This window comes from Pezoporus wallicus, unplaced genomic scaffold (genome assembly GCF_028554395.1).
Source record: "Pezoporus wallicus isolate ANWC-B61680 ecotype Strahan unplaced genomic scaffold, APGP_CSIRO_Pwel_v1 contig_8788, whole genome shotgun sequence".
In the NCBI taxonomy this organism is placed as follows: domain Eukaryota; kingdom Metazoa; phylum Chordata; class Aves; order Psittaciformes; family Psittacidae; genus Pezoporus; species Pezoporus wallicus.
The window spans coordinates 215,789-234,727 of record NW_026639196.1 but is presented as its reverse complement, the minus strand read 5'-3'; the positions used below and the strand labels follow the sequence as shown (position 1 = coordinate 234,727).

Here is an 18,939-nt window from a genome sequence, read left to right as displayed (position 1 = left end):
AGCCACATTCCCCCCCCCCCCCCGCCCCCCGCAGAAATTCCCTTTCTCCCTTGTGTACCCCCAGAATCCTTCAGCCAAATCCAAACATCTCCCCGTGCTTGGTCACGTTCCACCTCTGCTTTTTCCCACTCTGGGTCAGGCAGCTCCCGGCCATTCTCCCAGGACACCCCAGGCGCTTCCACCATCCTGGGGTGGAACGGATGAAGAAAGGAGGAAGAAGAGCCTTGCCCTTTTCCCTCTTCTCCACCTCTGCTCCAGAATCGCTCAGGCTCTCGATGCCCACGCAGAAGCCCCGGGGGGGGATTCCGGGGATGGGCTCCAGCCCCGCCGAGTCCCTTCGCTCTCCTCCCAGGCTGCACAGAGCAGGGCTGGGGGTCCCTGTCACCCCCTGCACCCTCTGCCACGACCCGGGGCCACCCCGCTCCGTCCCCAGACCCGAGGCCTCGCTGCCGGCTCCGGGCTGCCGGGGGGCACCAGGAGCACCGGGGACCCCCCGCGTGGGGCAGCGGGCGCTGCCGCGGGAGGACCGCTGAGTGCGCGGGTCCCGGCGGGGCGGGAACCGGGCGGGGTGGGCCGGGGGGCGGGGCCAGGGCGGTCGGCGGGGCCGGGCCGGGCCGGGCCGGGCCGGGCCGTGCGGCGCTCGGTAGCCGGGCGCGTCCTGCCGCCGCTCGCCCTCCCGGAGCGGACCCCGGAGCAGCTCCGGCTGCGCCGCCGTGGCTCGGCTCGGCTCGGCTCGTGGGGGACCCGGGATGTCCTCGTCGCCCGCGGAGGAGTGCCGGTCGCCCGTGGGGCTGGACTGCTGCAGCTGCTGCCTGGACCTGGCCAACCGCAGTGGGCTGGAGGAGGCGGCTGGCGGCGAGAACAACAACCTGGGCAGCCCCACGGTCAGCAGCTTCCGGCAGCTGCAGGAGCAGCTGGTCCGCAAGAACCTCAACACCGACAAGCTGAGCTCCATCATGCGCCAGGACTCGCTGGAGCCCGTCGTGCGGGACCCCTGCTACCTCTTCAACCAGGGCATCTGCAACAGGAACATCGACCAGACCCTACTCTCCATCCTGCTGCTCTTCCACAGGTGAGTGTCCCCGTGTCACCGTGTCACCGACGGGCTGCCCCCTGTAGCCGGAGCAGGGCCGGCATCGTGGGGTGAGGCGAGGGGCTGGCAGGGTCAGGGGGACCCCTGTGACCTGACCCTGGGGTTCGGGGATGGCAGCGTTGAGGGATTCCAGGGTGGGAGAAGCACGAGCGAGCTCGGGGCGGGGGGGGGGGGGGGGGGGGGCGGTCCGTCCGCCGTGGGTGGTGCCAGTCCCCGGGTGCGGGTCCGGGTGGTTCTGCCCCGTGACAGCAGCGGTGCTGTCTCGCGGAGCCCTGCTCTGTCTCAGTCGCAGCAGTGACAACAGCCTCCTGCTGCACATCTTGGTCCGTGGACTCTGTGTTCATCCCCCCGGCTACATCTTGTCCGCACAGATGTTGCCTGCAGGGTCATGGACAGTGTCCAGCGTCAAACAAGAAGTGTCCTCTTGGTCCTGGTAGGAGAGGGGCAGCTCGTTCCTTGGGAAGCAGCTATGCTGCCTCGAAAGCCACCTTTAGAGTTAGTGAGAAACTGGGTAGAGAGCCCGAGAGCCCTGCTGATAGGTCCTGCTCTTTCAGCAGCCTCCCTGCCTCCAGAGTATATTGAGTGAACACACGTCTGGCCTGGGTGCTCTTTCCCATCCCTGGAAAGCGACTCTGCCACTACAGAGCAGATCCTGCTTAGGTCAGAGCACGCTCCTGTGGGGTGGGACTGCGAGTGCTCAGGCAGTGGGACATACTTGGGACTGGCCTCATCCAGCCCAGGAAGCTGGGCTTTACCCTGGCAGGGCTGGGAAGGCAGGAGCACAGGGTCCCTCACTGTTCCCCTGACCCAGCGCTGCGGGTACAGGAGATTGAATGGGGGTCCCAGAGGCTGCCACCCTGCAGGGTCCCTGCCCTGAGGAGGGGACCTCAGGGGCAGGGGAACACAGAGCTGTCTCAGGTACTGCGCTGGCACCTCCGGCTCTGCAGTGGGGCTGGCCCTGGTGCCCAGCAACCTGGAGGGCTGGTTGGACAATGGGGAGCAGTAAGATGGAGGCCCAGGGCTACACACCTCGGCCTTGGATTGCCAAGCTGGACCTGGGGGGCTGCAGGGAGCTGCAGAGTGGCAGCACCAGCACTGTGGTACTTCATGAGGTGGGACACATCCTGTCTCCCAGGGCTGAGGAGATGCTTGGCCACCAGTGTGTATGTGCCTGGCTGAGCAGGCAGCGGCTCTGGGCCTCATTCCTCGTGGTATGGCCGCATGCAAGCACGTGCATGGCAGCACCCACATGTCTGCTGATACCCACCACCCTCCCCACCTGCACATGCACTCACAGATGTGTTCCTGGGCTGTGCATGCATGTGCAAGCACCCACGTAGGGCAGTGATGGTCTCACACGGGGCCACCCCACGCATGCCCCACACTGCGGCTCCTTGGAGATGCTGCTCCACTTGCATAACCCGAGCTGTGGCTCAGGTGGGTAAGGAGGAACAGGGACAATCGCCAAGGCCCTGAACCCACCCAGCAGGGAGGGAAGCGGAGCCCAAGGTTTCCCATCACTGCGGGAGGCTGCGGGTGTTTGGTGTTGGGGTGGGGAGGGGAAGTGAGACTCTGTCCCCAGCACGTGCTGGAGTGGGAGCCAGTGCCCAGGCTGCTCACTGGGAAGTTGGTGACAGTGCCACAGTAGTGATGTGGCCACCGGTCACGGGTTGCTGCTTTGGAACTCACCTCTGCTGGAGCAGGACCCCTGATGCTCCTGACAAGCATTGGGCTGCTCGCTGAGGTCAGGAGCACACAGAGGTGCCAGGCAGCAGGGTTTCTCCCCTCAGTGCTCCTCACTGCCATGCCCAAGCCCATCCTACATACCCCAGTGTGTGCTGCGTCCCGAGGTGCTTCGGGCATTCCCTGTTACAACAGGCTGTGCAACAGCATGGTGCATAGCCATGGTGTCCCTCTGTCACGCCCATGGTGCGGAGCCTGCTGGCATGACCGGTGCCCTCGCTGCAGTGGCACAGCCCTGACAGAGGTGCCCACACCTCTGTGTGCTGTTGTTTTGCTCCAGCCTGAACTTTCTCCCCCTGGGGAGTGAGCCAAGACACCCAAGAGGCGATAGCTTACAGAGGATTGTGGGTGCCAGAGGAACACCCCGATAACAGGCCCGATAAGGGCACCCTTGCTGCTGGCACTGGGATGCCCAAGCAGATTTGTGCCTCTTGTTATAGCTGGTGTGCTCCGACACTGGCACAGGAGGAGGTCGTGTGGATGCACACGCTCGTGCATGGCACAGGGGGATCAAGCAGCTGCATCTGGAGTCCAAGTCTGACTCTGAGGCTGCTGGAGAGTTCAGCCCATGCTGCACCCAGCCCTCAGCTCTGTAGGTCAGGGTCAGACCTGGGCTGGGATACTGGATGACCTACACTGAGGATTTCCAGCCTGGCTCTGTGATTTTCCCCCAGTCAGGTGGCCTCCACTGGGCTCTCCGTGCTATTTGCTAGAGGCAGGGATGCTGTGAGGGATGCACAAGGTAGGGATGCTCCAGAGCAATTCCTACAGGACTGGTGCTTCTTCAAGAAGCCCTTCTGCTCAAGGTATGTCTGGGAAGGGACCCTATTCAGAAAGGGCTTCTCCCCTCTGTGCCCTCACTTGGGCATGTGAACTGCTCTCCAGGGTGACCTCAGCAGTGCAAAAGGGCCAAGCTTGTGTGGAAACACCAGGTGCAAGGAGGGCAGCTACCACCGTGCTGGGCTGAGCAATGCATCTTCTCCCTGCAAACACCAGTGTTGTGGGCAGGAAGGCCTGCCACAGCGTTATTCTGAGGTTGCTCATCTGCAACCCAGACACAAGCCCACCTGAGCACGGGACGGGGAGAGCAGCCCCATGGCACCTTCCCATGGCCAGGGGGCAGAGGGGAGCCAGCAGCATGGGATTGGGTACAGGAACTGTGCTGCGGGGGGAGCAGCATCCTCCCAGTGCGTGCTGGAGTGTGATTCAGGCAGGGCCCCGCCTGGCTCTGGGGTGGGGACAGGAGATATGCACCAACCTGCTTGCCCACATGGTCCAGCTCGTGCCAGCTCTCCTGCCCAGCCCTTCCTGAGTAAAATGGAGCGGCAGCGTCTCCAGCCTATGCCTCGAGGCGCCAAGGGGACATCCCTGCCCAGCCTGACCCTCTCCAGGTGCTGTAGGACCTGCTGCTCCCCCAGACAGGGTGGGCAATGACCTGTCCCTTGGTCTGAGCCATCAAAGGGGCAGGGAGCCACCTTCTTCGGGACCTGGGCAAGCCAAGGGCATCACAGGCAGGCAGGGGAGCACTGTGCTGTACTGGGAGGCTGAGGAAGGATAAATCAGGGCAGGAGAAACTGAGCAGCACAAGGTCCCACCACAAGGTCAGGCTGGCAGTAAGAGCCACACGGGCAGCGGTGACAGGGTGGCATTTGTGGCATGGCACCCTCTGTTCCCGTCGGTGGGGTGTCACTTTGCAGCAGCAATGCAGGAGCTGGAGCCAGGCTGCAAAGGTCATCGCAGGGTGGGGGCCAGGAGCACATTCCTGCTTTCCGAGTGGGCTGGAGCAACAAGGAGGCATTGACGGGAGCGGGACCACAGGAGCACGAGTGAGCGTGAGAGAGCCGGGGGAGAGAGCCCAGGGCTAGAGGGGGCTGGGAGCAATGCTCTCCCGTCCCCTCAGCACCATGGCACCTGTGCCCTGCTCTGCTGTTGTGGGACCGGGCTGCAAGAGGCCTGACCTGTGTCCCTGCGTGCTTTGCTGAGCCCTGCAGACCGCCGAGCTGCCGGAGCTTTGGCTCAAGCAGCAGGAGTAGCCGGTGCTCCAGGGAGTAGCTGACCTTGGCATGCCCAGAGCCTCCCACAGCCTGCAGCTCACAGCAGCCGCTCTGCTGTGCCCGCCATGGTCTCCAGCAAGGGATCCGGCCACCCCAGGCCTCCTCCCTGTGGCCCAGCAAGCTGTGCGGTGATGTCCTCGCAGGGCTGCCGCCAGAAAAGCCCAGCAGCACTGGGCTGGGCTGCAGCATCCTGTGCTCAGCAGGGCTGGCAGCAGTGTCTGACCCTGCCTGCTCCTGTGAGACCAGCTCCCTCCAGCAAGGAGATTCTGCAGTGTGCCCCAGTGTGCAGGAGAGCCCCACTCAGCCCCTCCAGCCCCACAGGATGAAGTCATTTGCCCCTGGCCACACACAAGGTTATGGCCCAGGGTGCCTGGCAGAGCTGAGCTGGAGTCGTGATGCCAGCAGCAGCTGCACAGAAACCTGTCCTCAGCCTCCTGCGAGTGCTTGGGCACTGCCAGGACATGTGTGCGGCTCCGAGCAGACGGGGGGTAGGTGTCCCAAGGACAGCCAGGGACGGGAAATGCTGGCCAGGGTTTATTTCAAGCTTTGAACTTTCGGTGTGGAAGAGGTTGGAGCTGCAGTGGGCTGCAGGGGTCCAGCATCACAGAACCATAGAAGTCTCAGTCAGAAGGGATCTTAAAGATAATCATGTTTCAGTCTCCTGCCACAGGCAGGAACCCAGCTGACACATGGCCTGATGGTGCTGAGGCCAGTGCTGCTGAGCCGAGCTGTGAGCTGGGGCTGGGGCTGGCCCGTTGGAAAGCCTTTTACAGTCTGGGTGGCATCTCAACTCCCACTGGGCACACAGCACAGGTATGGATGCTGTGGGCAGTGCCTCTGAGGGCACCCCGTGCCCCTGGTGTGCTCCTTGCCAGGACACGAGGACGCCTCCGCAGCCACCTCCCAGCACAGAGTGGGTTAAACCCGACCCTGTGTTTAGGCAGAACACCGTGACCTGGGTGGGACGGAGGGTTCAGAGCACACGTTGGCACAGCCAGGGGATGTGTGTGTATGGGTGTAGGGGCAGATCCTGCCATTGGGAAGTGACTGAGACCCCATTTGAAGAGAGCAAAGGGTGCTCTGAGGTGTTTGCTGTAGGGCAAGGGCTGGAGAAATGTTCAAGTCTGCAACCTATCCCAAAGCCATGCTTTACCCATGAGCTCTGAGTTATATTTATCCAGGTGCCACGCATTGCTGGCTTGAGGACAGGAGTTTGTCATCCTGTCTGTGTTCTTGGATTATATGTATATATATCTATATATATGAATATGTTTGAGGGGCTTCTGCTGCAGAACAACTCTGGGGGCAGAGCAGAAGCCCTGGGGCTCTCCCTGATGCCCCAGCCCCAGGTGGGGTCCAGCTCTTCTGCCTGCATGGGCAGGACAGGACGTTGCCACAACCTTGAGTGAAACCATCCCAGTGATTCCGTGTGGTGTGGAGCAGGACTGCTCTGGCTGCTTTGGAGGCAGGGGACAGGCTCAGGTTGTCTCCAGGGGTTGGCACAAGCAGCCAAGGGCAGCCAAGGCCAGGTACGGGAGGCACGGCAGCACCGCAGGTACATTCCCACCAGCAGCTGGTTGTCTTTCGCGTTGTTATTGTTCTGAAATGCCAGCGAGGTAACGCAGCGTCCCGGTTCCAAGTGCCCAGGATTCCTCGCTAAGGCCAGCATGGTGTTAACGCCGGCTGCGAGGAGCTGTCCCTGCCTGACCTCCCGGCGGCTGCCCCCCGGCGCAGCATGGCTTCAGGCTCTCTCCTTACCCCACCGCCTTGTGTCTGCCCACAGGGGACGGGGACCGATTTGGGGGTTCCCCTGGACGTGGATTAGTCTGGGCTGGGAGAGGCTGCGCGGGTCCCAATGTGCTGCTCTCACAGCTCCCAGTCTCTGTCCTTTCGCTATACAAGGCGCTGCCTTCCCATCAGCGAGCTGCAGGGCAGGAGCTGCTGATGCTGAGGCTGCCGAGCACGCACGCCCGTCTCCAGCGTGGTCTGGGATTTATCTCGGCAGATGCTAGAGGCCCAGCCTTCGGGTTCCTCAGCCAGGCTGGGGATCTCCAGGAAAGCTGGTGCTGCACCAGTGAGCGGCTTGCGGGGCAAAGCCGGGGCTGTGCCCTCTGTGCACCACAAGCTGCAGGGTTCCGGGGCACCGGCGTGCTGTGAGGGTCCCTTCAGCATCACAGTCACCTCCGCTCTGACCGCAGTTCCCTGAAACTGGACCAGGGAAAGCCAGGACCTGCGGATGATCCAGCTGGGACTGCCCAGCGCAGGGCAAAACAAGGACAGGCCTGAATTTCACAGCCTGGGCTGTCAGGAGCCCTGCAGGGCAGGGCATGGCCAGCCGAGGGAGGTGATAGCATGGGGTTCATCTATGGGGCTCCACCCCACGGGGTGTGAGACGCAGCTTTGCTGACAGATTTGTGCTGAGAGCTGTGCTGAAGACTCAACCCACAGGTCCCCCCGCAGCTGTGAGCCCCTGACTGTGCTGGCCACGGTGCGAGTGGCTGTGCCATGGGGTTTGCTGGGCTGTGCCGTAGTGACACAGTGTGGCTGTGGGACCCTGCACCGGCAGCACTGGGGTGCCCAGGTTTGCTGAGCTGGGCAGGCAGCAGCCTGGGGCTGGTGTCACCAACAGGCGAGGCGGGAGGTTAGGCTGCGTGGTCCAGTGCTGGGAATAGCCAGATCAGCTCTTTTTCCTCTTCCCTCCCAACTCAACATGCCAGGGAAGCTGAGGCCTTGGTGTCTTCCTACATACAGCATCATGGGGAGGGCTGTGACCAGAGTCAGAGCATCTCTGCCCTCCCCTCCCCACGCTGCTGCTGGAGGCAGCTCACACTGACAGGGTGGGGGCACAGGAGGAAGACGAGGGGCTGGTGACAAAGTTGTGGAGAGAGCAAAGCTACAGCTCTCAGCAGGCTGGGGGTGCTCTCGCGCGCCAGAAAACCAGAACTGGGAGTACAGCCAAGCACCTTTATCAGAGGAAGCAGCCCAGCAGCTGGACACGGAGCGTGCCAGGGCTCCCTCCTCCCGCCCTGCTCCTCCCACCCCGCAGGACGGAGGAGCCCCCGCGACTCCCTGCCCTGCCGTGCTGCCCGCAGGAGCTTGCTCTGCCCCGGTGTGGTGAGGGTCATCAGGGCTCCCCATCAGCCTGGCCCACTGCAAATCCTCCCCGGGCTTCCCCAGCAAGGCAAACGCTGCCCCGCGCATCCCTCCCTGTTGTTCTGTCATCCCCCGGGACTGGGTCTGGCGAGGCTGGCATCACTGGCTCTGCAGGCAGGAGCTTGTGCGCCTGCCTGGGCACTTACAGATGTACCCAGTGGCGTTTACCTCTGTTCTGGAGCAGCATGTGCCCTAGCTTGATGGATTTATGAGCCCTCCAAGGTTCCAGTGGGCCTGAACCAGGCCCCTGTGTCCCAGGGCTCCCAGTTGCATGGGTGCCCCCGGGAAGGCAGCTGCCGGCCGAGCACAGTTTGGGATGTTGGGCAGGGGTGGCCAAGGTGACACAGCTGCCTGCTGGCCTGTGGGCAGCCCAGGCATATCTGCCCAGCACCAGGACAGTGCTGCAGGGCAAGGCTGGGAGTGCCGGAGCTCCACAGACCTCAGCCCTTCCCACTGTGGGCTCCAGGTCCCAGCCATCACCCATGTGCCCGGCCACCCCCCCTGCAGGTCCTGAAGGGCTTCGATGGCCCTGGCTAGCACTGGCATCCCATCCTCTTGGCCCACACAACCACAGCTGCAGGCCTTCAGGCTGTGAAGGCAAAGTTTTCTTATCTGCATGTTTGCAAGCAGTGGCTTTTCCTCTTCCCTTCTGCTGTGACCCTGTGAGCTGCAGAGCTGGCTCTGTGGAGCAGCCTGGGCAGCTTTGGCTCCGCGCCTTCCCTGTACTGCTCTCCAGCATCTCTGGGGCCAGGCAATAAACATTTCCCACGCCTCGGACCCTCTGAAGGGCCTTCCTCCCATTGAGTTGAGTCCTTGGGAGCCAGCAAGCCAGGAACACTGCCACAGAGCAGAGAGAATGGCCAGGAGCAGGGGGAGAGGCTGAGGGGCCAGCACGACTCCTGCAGCCACTGTTCCAGCTCCTACTAGGATGGAGGGAGCAAAGGCATCCTTTAATGTTTGGCTCCGCAGTGCCTGGTGCAGGTTCAGTTCATGGCACTCAGCACCTCATCCCTGGGGCTGTGGGGATGTGATGGGCTGGTGTGGGGTGTCAGGGGGTGAGAGGTGATCCTGTCATCCTGCTCCCTGTCATCCTGTACTCCAGCCAGGCTCAGCTGTGCCCCCCAAGTCCTGTTGCAGGGGAGGGGTTATTGCTAAACATCACCCAGCCATCGGGGCTGGATCACCCGGGCGGGGGCACAGCCTGTGTGTGGCTGAGGTGCTGGTACAACAGCTTTGGGGTATCCTGCAGGGCCATTGCTGGGGTAACACTAGTCGTTCACCAGTGTCAGCACCTCTCCAGCTGCTCAATGACAGCCACCGGGTTTTTCCCCCAGAGAGTGCAACAATTGGTGTCACAATTACACCCTGTCGCGGCTGCTTTTATTGTTCCCAAAATAACCATAGGCATGAGCCTGATGAACCTCCCGTAGCTGAACGTGCGAGGCAAGAGCTGCTGTGCTGCTGCCCCAGGGATGGAGCTCTCACCACCAGCCCCTCCGGCTCAGCCTGCTCCAAGGCACCCATCACCATGGCTTCTGGTGTCATAGGGAGCAAGTCCATGGCCCCCTGTGCTTTAGGAAGAGTGAGGGAGGGCATTGCTCACCCTACTCTGCTGCTGCCAGACCTGGAGGAGCAGGAGTGGGACGGTGGGAGAGAAAGTGGCCACCAGCATCCTCACTGGAGTGGGGCCAGCAGCCCAGCCCAGCCAGCTGCTGAGGCCACAGGGGGCTGGGAAAGGGCCCCCCCACTGCTAAGCACCCAGCTGGAGCCACTGCAGGACTCTGCTGCTGTGGGAGGTGTTTGGACAGCCCACAGGGCTCCAAGCACATCTCTGGGGCATGCCGAGCAACAAAGCAGGGTCCAGCAGAGAGCTGAGAGTTGCTGCTCCCACCATGGGGCTGCAGTGGGGCTGCCCCATGGGCTCAGAGTGCACAAGGGCAGAGCTGAGGTGCTCCTGCAGAGCAGCGCTGAGACCATGTGTACACACACAAGTGTGCTTGGCTCAGTCTGACGTGTGTGGGGGGTATCTGCAGTGCATGTGCAGGATGCACCGGTGTGCATGCAGGAGTGGGGGTTGTAGGGGGTGTGCATGCACAAATGCATGTGAGTGCAGGCAGGGGGTGCATCTGTGTGGGGGGAGCATGCCCATATGGGCTAGAGAACACACATGTGCATGGTGTGGGTGTGCCTGTGTTTGCAGGGTGTGCACGTGCATGTGCATGTGCATGCAGGAGCTGTCTCTGTGTGTGTACTGTTTGCAAGATGTGCTTGTGCTCGTGAGCACCCAGCAGCACACCCAAGGGTGTCTGCAGCAGAATCCATGTCCCCAGAGTGGGTGCCAGGACGAGAGGTTGCAGAGGGTGGTCTGGGATCCTGCAGAGGCTGTGCCACCATAGAGGCAGCCCCGTGCCCAGCATGGCTGCTCCTGCCTGGGGACTCCCTGTTAATGAAGTGCTGGGAAGGGAAGGAAACACGGAGCCCCCTGAATGTGCGTCTCTACAAAGTGCCCCTCCGCTGGGGTCTCACACAGAAGGGCAGCATCCTTCCCAGCCTCAATGGCAGGGAGCCCACAGGCCCAGCAGCGATGGCTGTGGCCAAGGCTGTGCAGGGCTGGGAAACACCCCAGGAGAGTGGTGGGGAGGCAGCCGCTTAGTGCTGTTTATTTTTGCAATAGTCTCAGATCCCTGGGAAAAGCATTGGAGCTGGCATTGCTGACGCGGTTTCCTCCTGGAGCACTGAGCTCTTGCTCCAGCAGCCATGGAAATCACCAGCTTCTCTCCAGCCCTTGGTGCTTGAGCACTGTGTCAGGCAGCGCCTGGGAACCCAGACCCATGGGGCGAGAGCCACAAGGCAGGCACCGGTCTGTTCATCCTGGAGCCCCTGGTCACTGGCACTAAGAGGAGTTTTCCTTTGGGAAAAGGGCTGGAGCAGGACTGGGGATGCAATAGTACAGCTGGTGGGGAAACCGAGGCACGGCTGCCAGAGTTAGGGGCAGACTGGGGTCTGTGCAAGAGACAGAAGGTGGCACAACTGGTGACGTGCCAACTGTGGGAGAGAAAATGAACCCCCTTTTATCTCCTGCCCTCTGCTCAGTGAGACAGGCATCTTCCCTGAGCCCCAACAGGCAACTGAGCCACCGAACCCCCCCGGGGTGGGTGGCCTGGGCTCATCCTAGCCACGAGGACAAAGCCATGCCCATGTCACGGGGGCTGTCACCCTGGCCACTGCCCGCCACCCCAGGTTTGGCACACAGAGAGAGGCTTTATGTGCCCGTGAAGGGGGCGGCCCCTGCTCTCTGCTCGGACCCACGGCTCGGGGTGGCACATCGGGCCCTGAAAGAGCCAATTGAGCACAGCTGAGGTCATGCACCCGTGTTTACCCCGTGCCCGTGGCCGCGGGATGTGGCCGGCACCCGTCCGTCCCTGCCACCAGCGGCACTGCCGTATCGCGGCCGGAGAGCAGAGGGGCCAGAGCCGCATCGCAAGGCCCGGCATGGCCTTCCAGCCGCCGTATTCCCCGAGCCTCTTCAGGAGGAGGGACTGGTGAGTGTGGCCTGGCCGTGGGCAGGGGGGGACATGCACCAGCCCGGGGGCTAGGGGCAAAAACCTACTCTCTGCCATGCATGGGCCAGGCTGGTCCTGGCACAGGGGATGTGCATCACCCGCTGCAGACAGGGGGATGAGTGAGTCCCATGCTTCTCCTCCCTGGGGAGAAACATCCATCCCATGGGCAGTGTCCCCACCAGAGAGGAGAAGATGCTTTCTCGCATCCCCACATCAAACCAGTGTGTCTTGAGGCACCCACACATGCCTGGCTTGTGGTTCATGGGGAGCAGTGTCCCACCCAGGGTGCCTGTGGCCTTCAGTGCTCAGGACACTGCAGTCTTCATCCTGCTGTGGGAAGCTGGGGAATGACTGCTGGAGAGCGAGCTGGAAGTGATGTGCTCTAAGCAGCAGCCATGCCGTGCCGTGCCTCAGTTTCCCTTTCTGAGGCTGAAATACTGCTCAGCCCCCCTTAGCCCTTTCCCTGAGGAAAGGGCCTGGCAGCACCCCCACACTGGGGCCCCTCAGGCCTCTCCCTGTCCTGCACCCACCAGCCAAGTGCTGGCACCATCAGCACCCCCTGGATCAGAGGATTTGGGGTCCTCTGCAGCATCTCTGGGGCGCATGTGCACTAGTGCTTCCCCAGATGCTGTGCCATGGCGTGGGCTCTCTTGGAGGGTCTGGTTCAGCATCAGCCCCTGCCCTGGCTTGCGGAGGACAAGCCCCGCAGGGTCGGGGGCAGCAGGTGACCCACCAGGTGCTGTTCAAAGTCCTGATAGGTCCAGCTCCAGCTCCAGGTCCAGCTCTAGGTCCGGGTCTGGCTCCAGCCCTGGGTCCAGGTCCAGGTCCATAGGGCAGAGATAAGTCCCGGAGCTGGCGGCCGGGCAGGGGGGGCATCGCCCATGGTTGGCAGCGCATCCCAGCTCCCCCTTTGCCGCCGGGGGTGTTTTTGGACACCTGCCCTCTCTGTGCGCGCAGAGGCACGGGCGCGGGCCCGGCGTGATGCGGCGGCGGCACCCGGTTGTGGCGCACACTCGTGTGCAACGCGCACGGCGGCCGCTCGGCTGCGCTGCCGGCCCTGGCCGCGAGTCCGCTCCCCTGCCGCGGGGGTTACGCAAGGGCGGGCGGGGTCGCGCTTGTTTTGCACTTCGGGTTTGTTTTGTACCCGCGTTTGTTTTGTACCCGGGTTTGTTCTGCGCGGTGGGGCTGTTTTACGCTCACGGGTTTCTTTTGCGCGCTCGTGTTGTGCTCCCGGTTTCGCTTTGCACGCTCGCGGCTGCGGTGTGGGATCTGCGGGCTCGCGCACCCCACATGCAGAGTGTTTCCTCCCCGTCCCCTAAGCAGACCCCCCCCCCGCCACGGGTGAACCCTCGTCCCGGTTACTTGGGGAGCTCAGGAAGGTGGAGATGTGGGGTGCAGGGATTGGTGCCGTGGGGTGCCAGTACTCCGGTCGCAGCAAACAGGGGGAGCACGGACGCGAGGACACAGGGGGTTTGGGAGGGTAGAGGTGGGGGGTCTGCACTGAGAGGCTGCCGTGCTGCGCTGGGGTGCAACTGGGAGGCACAGAGGTGCGGTATCGGGGTGCAGTACCAGGGTGTAGGGGTGCAATACCGGGATGCGGGGTGCAGTACCAGGGTGTAGGGGTGCAATACCGGGATGCGGGATGCAGTACCGAGTGTTGGCGTGCAGCAGCAGGGTACGGGGTGTAGTAATGGGGGTCAGGGTGCGACACCGGGCGGCGCCGGACGCGGCGCTGTGGGGCGCTGGGCGGGCCCGCTCGCTCTGGCACCGCCCGACGGGGCGGACCCGGGGGATATAAGCGGGGCGGCGGGGCAGAGCCGCAGTGCGTCAGCCGTCGGCACTTCGTTTTGTGGTCTTCCGCAGCCATGAGCACTGGCATGTACCAGTCCCCCATGGAGGTGGCTGTCTATCAGCTCCACAACTTCTCCATCTCCTTTTTCTCCTCCCTGCTCGGGGGGGACGTGATCTCTGTGAAGCTCGACAACAGGTAGGGGCAGCCCCGGTACCGGCCGTCGTATCGGTATCCATCCTGCCGGAGATCGGGTGAATGGAGGGGGGAGGTGTCCACATGCATTGATTCCCCAATGAGGGAGAAGCTCTGGTGCGGAGTAGGCAGGGGTGGGAAGGGGAAGGGGGTTTGTTTGCTACTTCCCTTCCCGAGAAGGGGGTTTTGCTACTAACCCTGTCCCTCTTTGCTCTCTTCCAGCGCCTCCGGAGCCAGCGTGGTGGCCATCGACAACAAGATCGAGCAAGCAATGGTGAGCTGCAGTGTCCATCCTCCGCACCTCCCCCGGGCACTTTTGCCCGGGGGGACCCTCACTCCCCGGGTGGGTGCTGGGGGCTCTGTCCGAAGGCATTCCCTGCTCTGCGGGTAGATTCTCTCTCCAGAGGAGGGTCTTTGCTCCCCAGCCGCTTGCTGGGCAGAGCAGCTCCTTTGTTTGCCGTCGCGGCTGCTCAGCTTATTGGCTCTGGTAACGCCGCAGTGCGCAGGGAGCCGGGGACGCCTGGGCAGGACCCTCTGGGCTGTGGGGGTAACGGAGCCGGGTCGCATTGGTGATAGGGAACTGCAGCCTGCCCGACCCCGAGGGGCCGGAGAGTGCATCCTGAGGCAATGAGACCTGGGAGACAGAGGACCTGAGGGATGCTGTGGATGCTGGCCGGGGGGGGTTACACCAGAGTGCTGAGGGTGCGGAAGGGAGGGACAGCCTTTGGGAAAAGCTTTTGCGGCCCTTGGCTAGTGGCAGAATGTGCGCAAGCCCCAGGGCATAACCATCAGGAGATCAGTGGATGATCATTCCTTCCAACGGCCGTTTGCAGGATCTGGTTAAAAATCACCTGATGTACGCAGTACGGGAGGAAGTGGAGGTCCTGAAAGAGCAAATTAAGGAACTGCTGGAGAAGAACTCCCAGCTAGAGCGTGAAAACAGCCTCCTGAAGACCCTGGCTAGCCCCGAGCAGCTGGAGAAGTTCCAGTCCCGGCTCCCCACCGAGGTCTTGTGCCCTGAGGATCAGAGCCCTGGAGTGGCTGCCCCAGCCCAGCACTCGGGGGGCTCTGCGGTGTAAGGTGGCTCTGTCCTTGGGGTGGGCAGAGCCACAGAACTCTTTCTACTTAATCTCCTGCCAAATTGTTTCCACCTTCATCTCACACGAAGGACTGCCAGACCCCGGCGTGGAGCCGTGTCCCCCCGGGTGACCCTGGCCAGCCGTTGGAGCCAGCAGCGCGGCCTGCACCGGGATGCTCCTCTGTGGGGAGACCCAACCACCCACCGTGTGCTAGGGCACATTCATGGAAACCTGGGCATCGCAGCACCCCGGCAGTGCCAGGCGGCTGCTGGCAGGTGAACGGCAATGCGGGGTTGGAAGGAGCGTGCGCCGCGTCCATGCCTCTGCACCGTGCAGGGGGTGCTTCTCCCTGGCAAAGCCCGATGTTGGAGGAAGACCTTGTTTAGTGAGCAATGCAGGCTTGTCCCACCAGCCGCCCTGAAGTGTGCTGGCACCCCGACCTGACTCTGAGCAGTGCCAGTGGTGGCAGCTGCAGCGTAGTGCATGGCTGTGCGCGCATCAGTGTGGGGATTACAAGGAGAAAAGCTTGGTTGGTTAGTTCAGGCATCTTTAGTAGTGTATCTCTGTATAAACACGTGCATGAGTGGTGCCCACAGGGCTGTGGGATGCCCTGGGCCAGCCATGCCCACCTCTGCAGCTGGGGTGTTCCAGGCAGGACTGGAGCCATGAGCATCTGTAATGGGGTGGCCAGCATTGCAGGTGGCACAAAGGAGGGGATAGATTCACCCTCCCTGGCATGCACTGTGTTGGAGCCGTGCGGCAGCCCTGAGAGGATGCGGACTGTGGAGCAGAGCCACAACAGGGGCTGCACTCCAGCCCACTGGGTTGGGGGGAGCTGGCCTTTGCTCGCCACCTTCCCTGGCCAGCTCTTTGGGAAGTGACGGGACGTCTCTCTTGACGTCAGAAGTGGTAACGCAGTTGTGTAAATCTAGGTAGAAATGGCAATAAACTTTACTTTTTGTACAAATGTGCGCCCTAAGCTGTGTGTCTGTGGCCAGGAACGGGATGGTGTGGGTCACTGGGGCATGGGGCTCAGGCTTGCTGGGATGGGACTGGTGAGGACACTGCTGGAAACCTGCTGTCTCCCCTGGACAGCTCTGCTTCAGCCAAGCTGGGCTTTTGGTGATGTGAGCAGGAGCTCCCTTCAAGGGGCTAGGTATGCAGTAGGGAAAGGAGCCCTGAACCTAGAGGTCATTGTCCTTGGGTTCATGTCTGTGACCAGGGGTGTGAGCAGGGAGGAGGCTGCTCTCGGACTGCAAAGAGCCCTCTGCACACCCAGCTGTGTGCCTCCTCTGTTTTTTTTCTTCTGCTGTTTTACTGATCTGTTCATGAAACATGGTGTGAGGGTCAGAGGATGTGTCAGCTGGATAGAGCAGAGCTGAATGAGAGCTGAGGGTGCCCCAGTGCTCTTCTAGGGTACTGCCAGCCTTGGGGTCAACCCCAGGGGGCAGGTAGAAGAGGGGGAAAAAGGGACCCCCTCCATCTCTGGGGTGGTGTGTGAGTATGGTGTCTGGGTGAGGGCTTAAGGCTGCTGGGTGCCAGGAGGTCTGTGAGCAGAGCCCTGCTCTGGCAGGATGTTTCAAGCTGCAGTATCTTCTGAGGTTTCACACTCTGGACATGACTCCTGGGGCAGCTGGAGACATCCCCAGTCCAGTGAAGGGGCTGGAAATGGCTTAGGCCTGGGATAGCTGATGTGCTTTGCTCTGCTGGCAGTGCTGCTTTGCTCTGCTGGCAGTGCTGCTTTGCTCTGCTGGCAGTGCTGCTTTGCACTGCTGCTGCTCTGTGTTGCTGCTGCTGCTTCACAGTATGTCAGATCCCTGCCCTGATGTGGGTGACTCAGCCCCAGCCCAGAGTGAGTCAGGGCAGCGCTGGGTGGTTGGAGCCCTGGAAACAGCGCATAAACAGCAAAACACAAGCCATGATGCTCGAAACCTTTACGGTGTCTCTCCCCTCCCTGTCCTGCTTGTCCCAGTGCTGGGGCACAGCTGCAGCCTCGCACAGGCAGCTTGTGTCTTGGGTGCAAATACTGTGTGTGGTTGCTTTCCCTGCTGCGTTCTTGTGTGTACAAGCGGGTTCAGGGACCCCCATACCACGTAGATCTGCGTCCCTTGCACATGCAGGCACTGCAGCAAGCTGCAGGGCACCCCCAGTGCTGCCAGTCTCAGGGTGGGACAGCCCCTCCAGGAGGGGCTGCTCCCCAGGGCAGGGGGGTGCCAGCTGTGTTTGCACTGCTCATTTCACTGCAGGGGATGTTTGGGGTGCTACTGGGCTCCCAGCTCCTGGGGAGTTGTCTGTTGTCTGCCCATCCTTCTGCACCTCTCCACTGGGGAAGGTCTGGGCTGCAGTGATGGGCTCTGTGCCCTATTTGGCCTTGCTGCACCTCAAACCCAGCTGCATTTGAGAGACTGGCATTTGGAGACTGGAGCCCTGTTTGCTGCGTCTCCTCATCCTCTGTTCCCTCCCAATGGCTCTGGGGTGCCCCACAGCCCTCGCATGCCTTGTGCAGGGGGCATAGGTGATGGCAGCCAGCAGACCCTGCTCATCAGACCCAACCATCCCAAACTGCTTGCTCTGGCTCAGCCTCCCTCCACAGTCTGCCCCTGGCGTGGTGTGACACTGTGCCGGCCAACGGCACCAGAAATGCCACCCTGCTGAGGGCACAGCCACTGCCAAGCTGCAGGGCTGAGCCCAGCCCCGGTGCGGTGCTGGAAGCTGCTCCTGGAGCAAGACTTGAACCCCTGGGCCCAGCACCCAGCACAGATGGGGTGCAGCAGCCATGGGAAAGGGGCTGCCCCCCATCCCTGGCATGCACAGAGCCTGCTCCCCAGCTACTGCTTCTGGGGCTGTAGGAGGTCTTCTGACACCACTAAAGTGCACGAAGGCTTCCCGTGTCCTTCCCACACCCTCTGGTTATGGAAAAGGCTTGGAAGCACCCTTCCCAGACATCCCATTCCTTCTATATGCCACGTCCCCCAGCCCCTGGAGGACTGGGTAATTGTGCAGCACCCAAAGAGATCAGTGCCCCTCCGTGCCCTGGCCCTGTGTTCCCTGGCTCTGCCCCCAGGGCCTGGGTTTGAGGGCACCCCAGGGCCCCCGACAGCCGCCATCAGGAGGCAGAGTGCGGGCAGCCCCGGAGGAGCAGCCCCAGCTCCCCCTACGCAGCTTCCCGGGTCCCTGCGGCAGGGCCGGGGTGCAGCGCGGGGCTGACGCTGTCCCGGCTGCACTCCGAGGGTTAAGGCGCCACAGCAGGAAGCTTCTAAGAAACCGCTGGTCTGGAAAGAGCGAGAAGCTGCAGCGCAGGGCAGGGCTCGGCGTGAGGCTGCCCGGCCCAGTCCACCGGGTCCCCCTCGTACCCCGGCACCCCCGACCTGCCCGGGTGTGCAAATGTGGCACTGGGAGGAGGAAGATTGTGCACCCGCACCTCCCCCTTGGACCAGGCCTCATCTGGGGTGGGAATGGGCTGGGATGTGGGTAGGATGAGCATGGGGGTGGGGGTGAGGATGAGTGAGGGACGGCGATGAGATGGGGATGGAAGGGGAAGGGGGCTGGGATGAAAACGCTGTCCCTCTTCTCCCACCCTGACGGGCAGGCTGAGCCTCTGGGGCTTGCCCCAGGGAGGAAGCTGCTCAGCTCAGGGGTGTGATGGGAGAAAAGGGTTTGGGGGACTTTCTGTTGCAGAGGGGGTGTGCATTTGTGGCTGATGCTTAATGCAGCATGAGTTGGGCAAGCAGCTGCCTAGGAGGATGTCTGGAGCAGCATGGGGAGAGCAGAAGGGTTTGGAGATCCACCTGAGGGTCAGGTGTATGTGGGGAGACTTCCCCCAGCTCTGCATGTTCCTGCGCTCTCCCTCTGGGCTCTGCATTGCCGGGAACCCATGTGGGAAGACAGCTGCAGCCAAAGGAGTCAGCCTTATGCAAGTGTTCCTGCTGCTCCTTGAACGTCGTGTCCCAGCCCAGCCCCGCGGGAGCCTCCAGATGAACAAGTGGCTGGGATTTTCCACACAGTCCAGGAAGCCCAGTTCGTTCCCCACATGGATCCGGATCGGCTCCGTGGTTAGCCAGGCTGGGGTTAGCCCATCTCAGGCTGCCTGGGACCCTTTGGGAAGAGAAAGCCGTCTTACAGAACAGGTTTCTGATGGAGAGCAGCCCAAGTCCTGGCTGCCAGGTGTGAGCAAGTGGTGGCTCCGTGCAGTGGGGATCTGTGCATGGCAGGCGCAAGACTTGGCTGGAGTCTGTGCAATGGTCAGCAAGGGCTGTACAGGAGCCCAGGA

The 18,939-nt window shown here is 62.3% G+C and overlaps 1 protein-coding gene across 2 annotated transcripts; it reads left to right on the top strand.

Moving 5' to 3' along the window:
* The first annotated feature begins 704 nt into the window (after positions 1-704).
* TSC22D3 (TSC22 domain family member 3) lies at positions 705-15,636 on the top strand. Of its 2 annotated transcripts, none has more exons than XM_057413857.1 (3): positions 705-1,072; positions 13,813-13,864; positions 14,424-15,636. In XM_057413857.1, exons 1-3 carry the CDS (start codon positions 750-752, stop codon positions 14,667-14,669), a joined length of 621 nt encoding a protein of 206 aa, XP_057269840.1. In that variant the 5' UTR covers positions 705-749; the 3' UTR covers positions 14,670-15,636. The 2 variants fall into 2 exon arrangements, with proteins under 2 accessions (XP_057269840.1, XP_057269841.1); XM_057413858.1 differs by lacking the exon at positions 705-1,072 and adding an exon at positions 13,411-13,593.
* Positions 15,637-18,939: the final 3,303 nt, after the last annotated feature.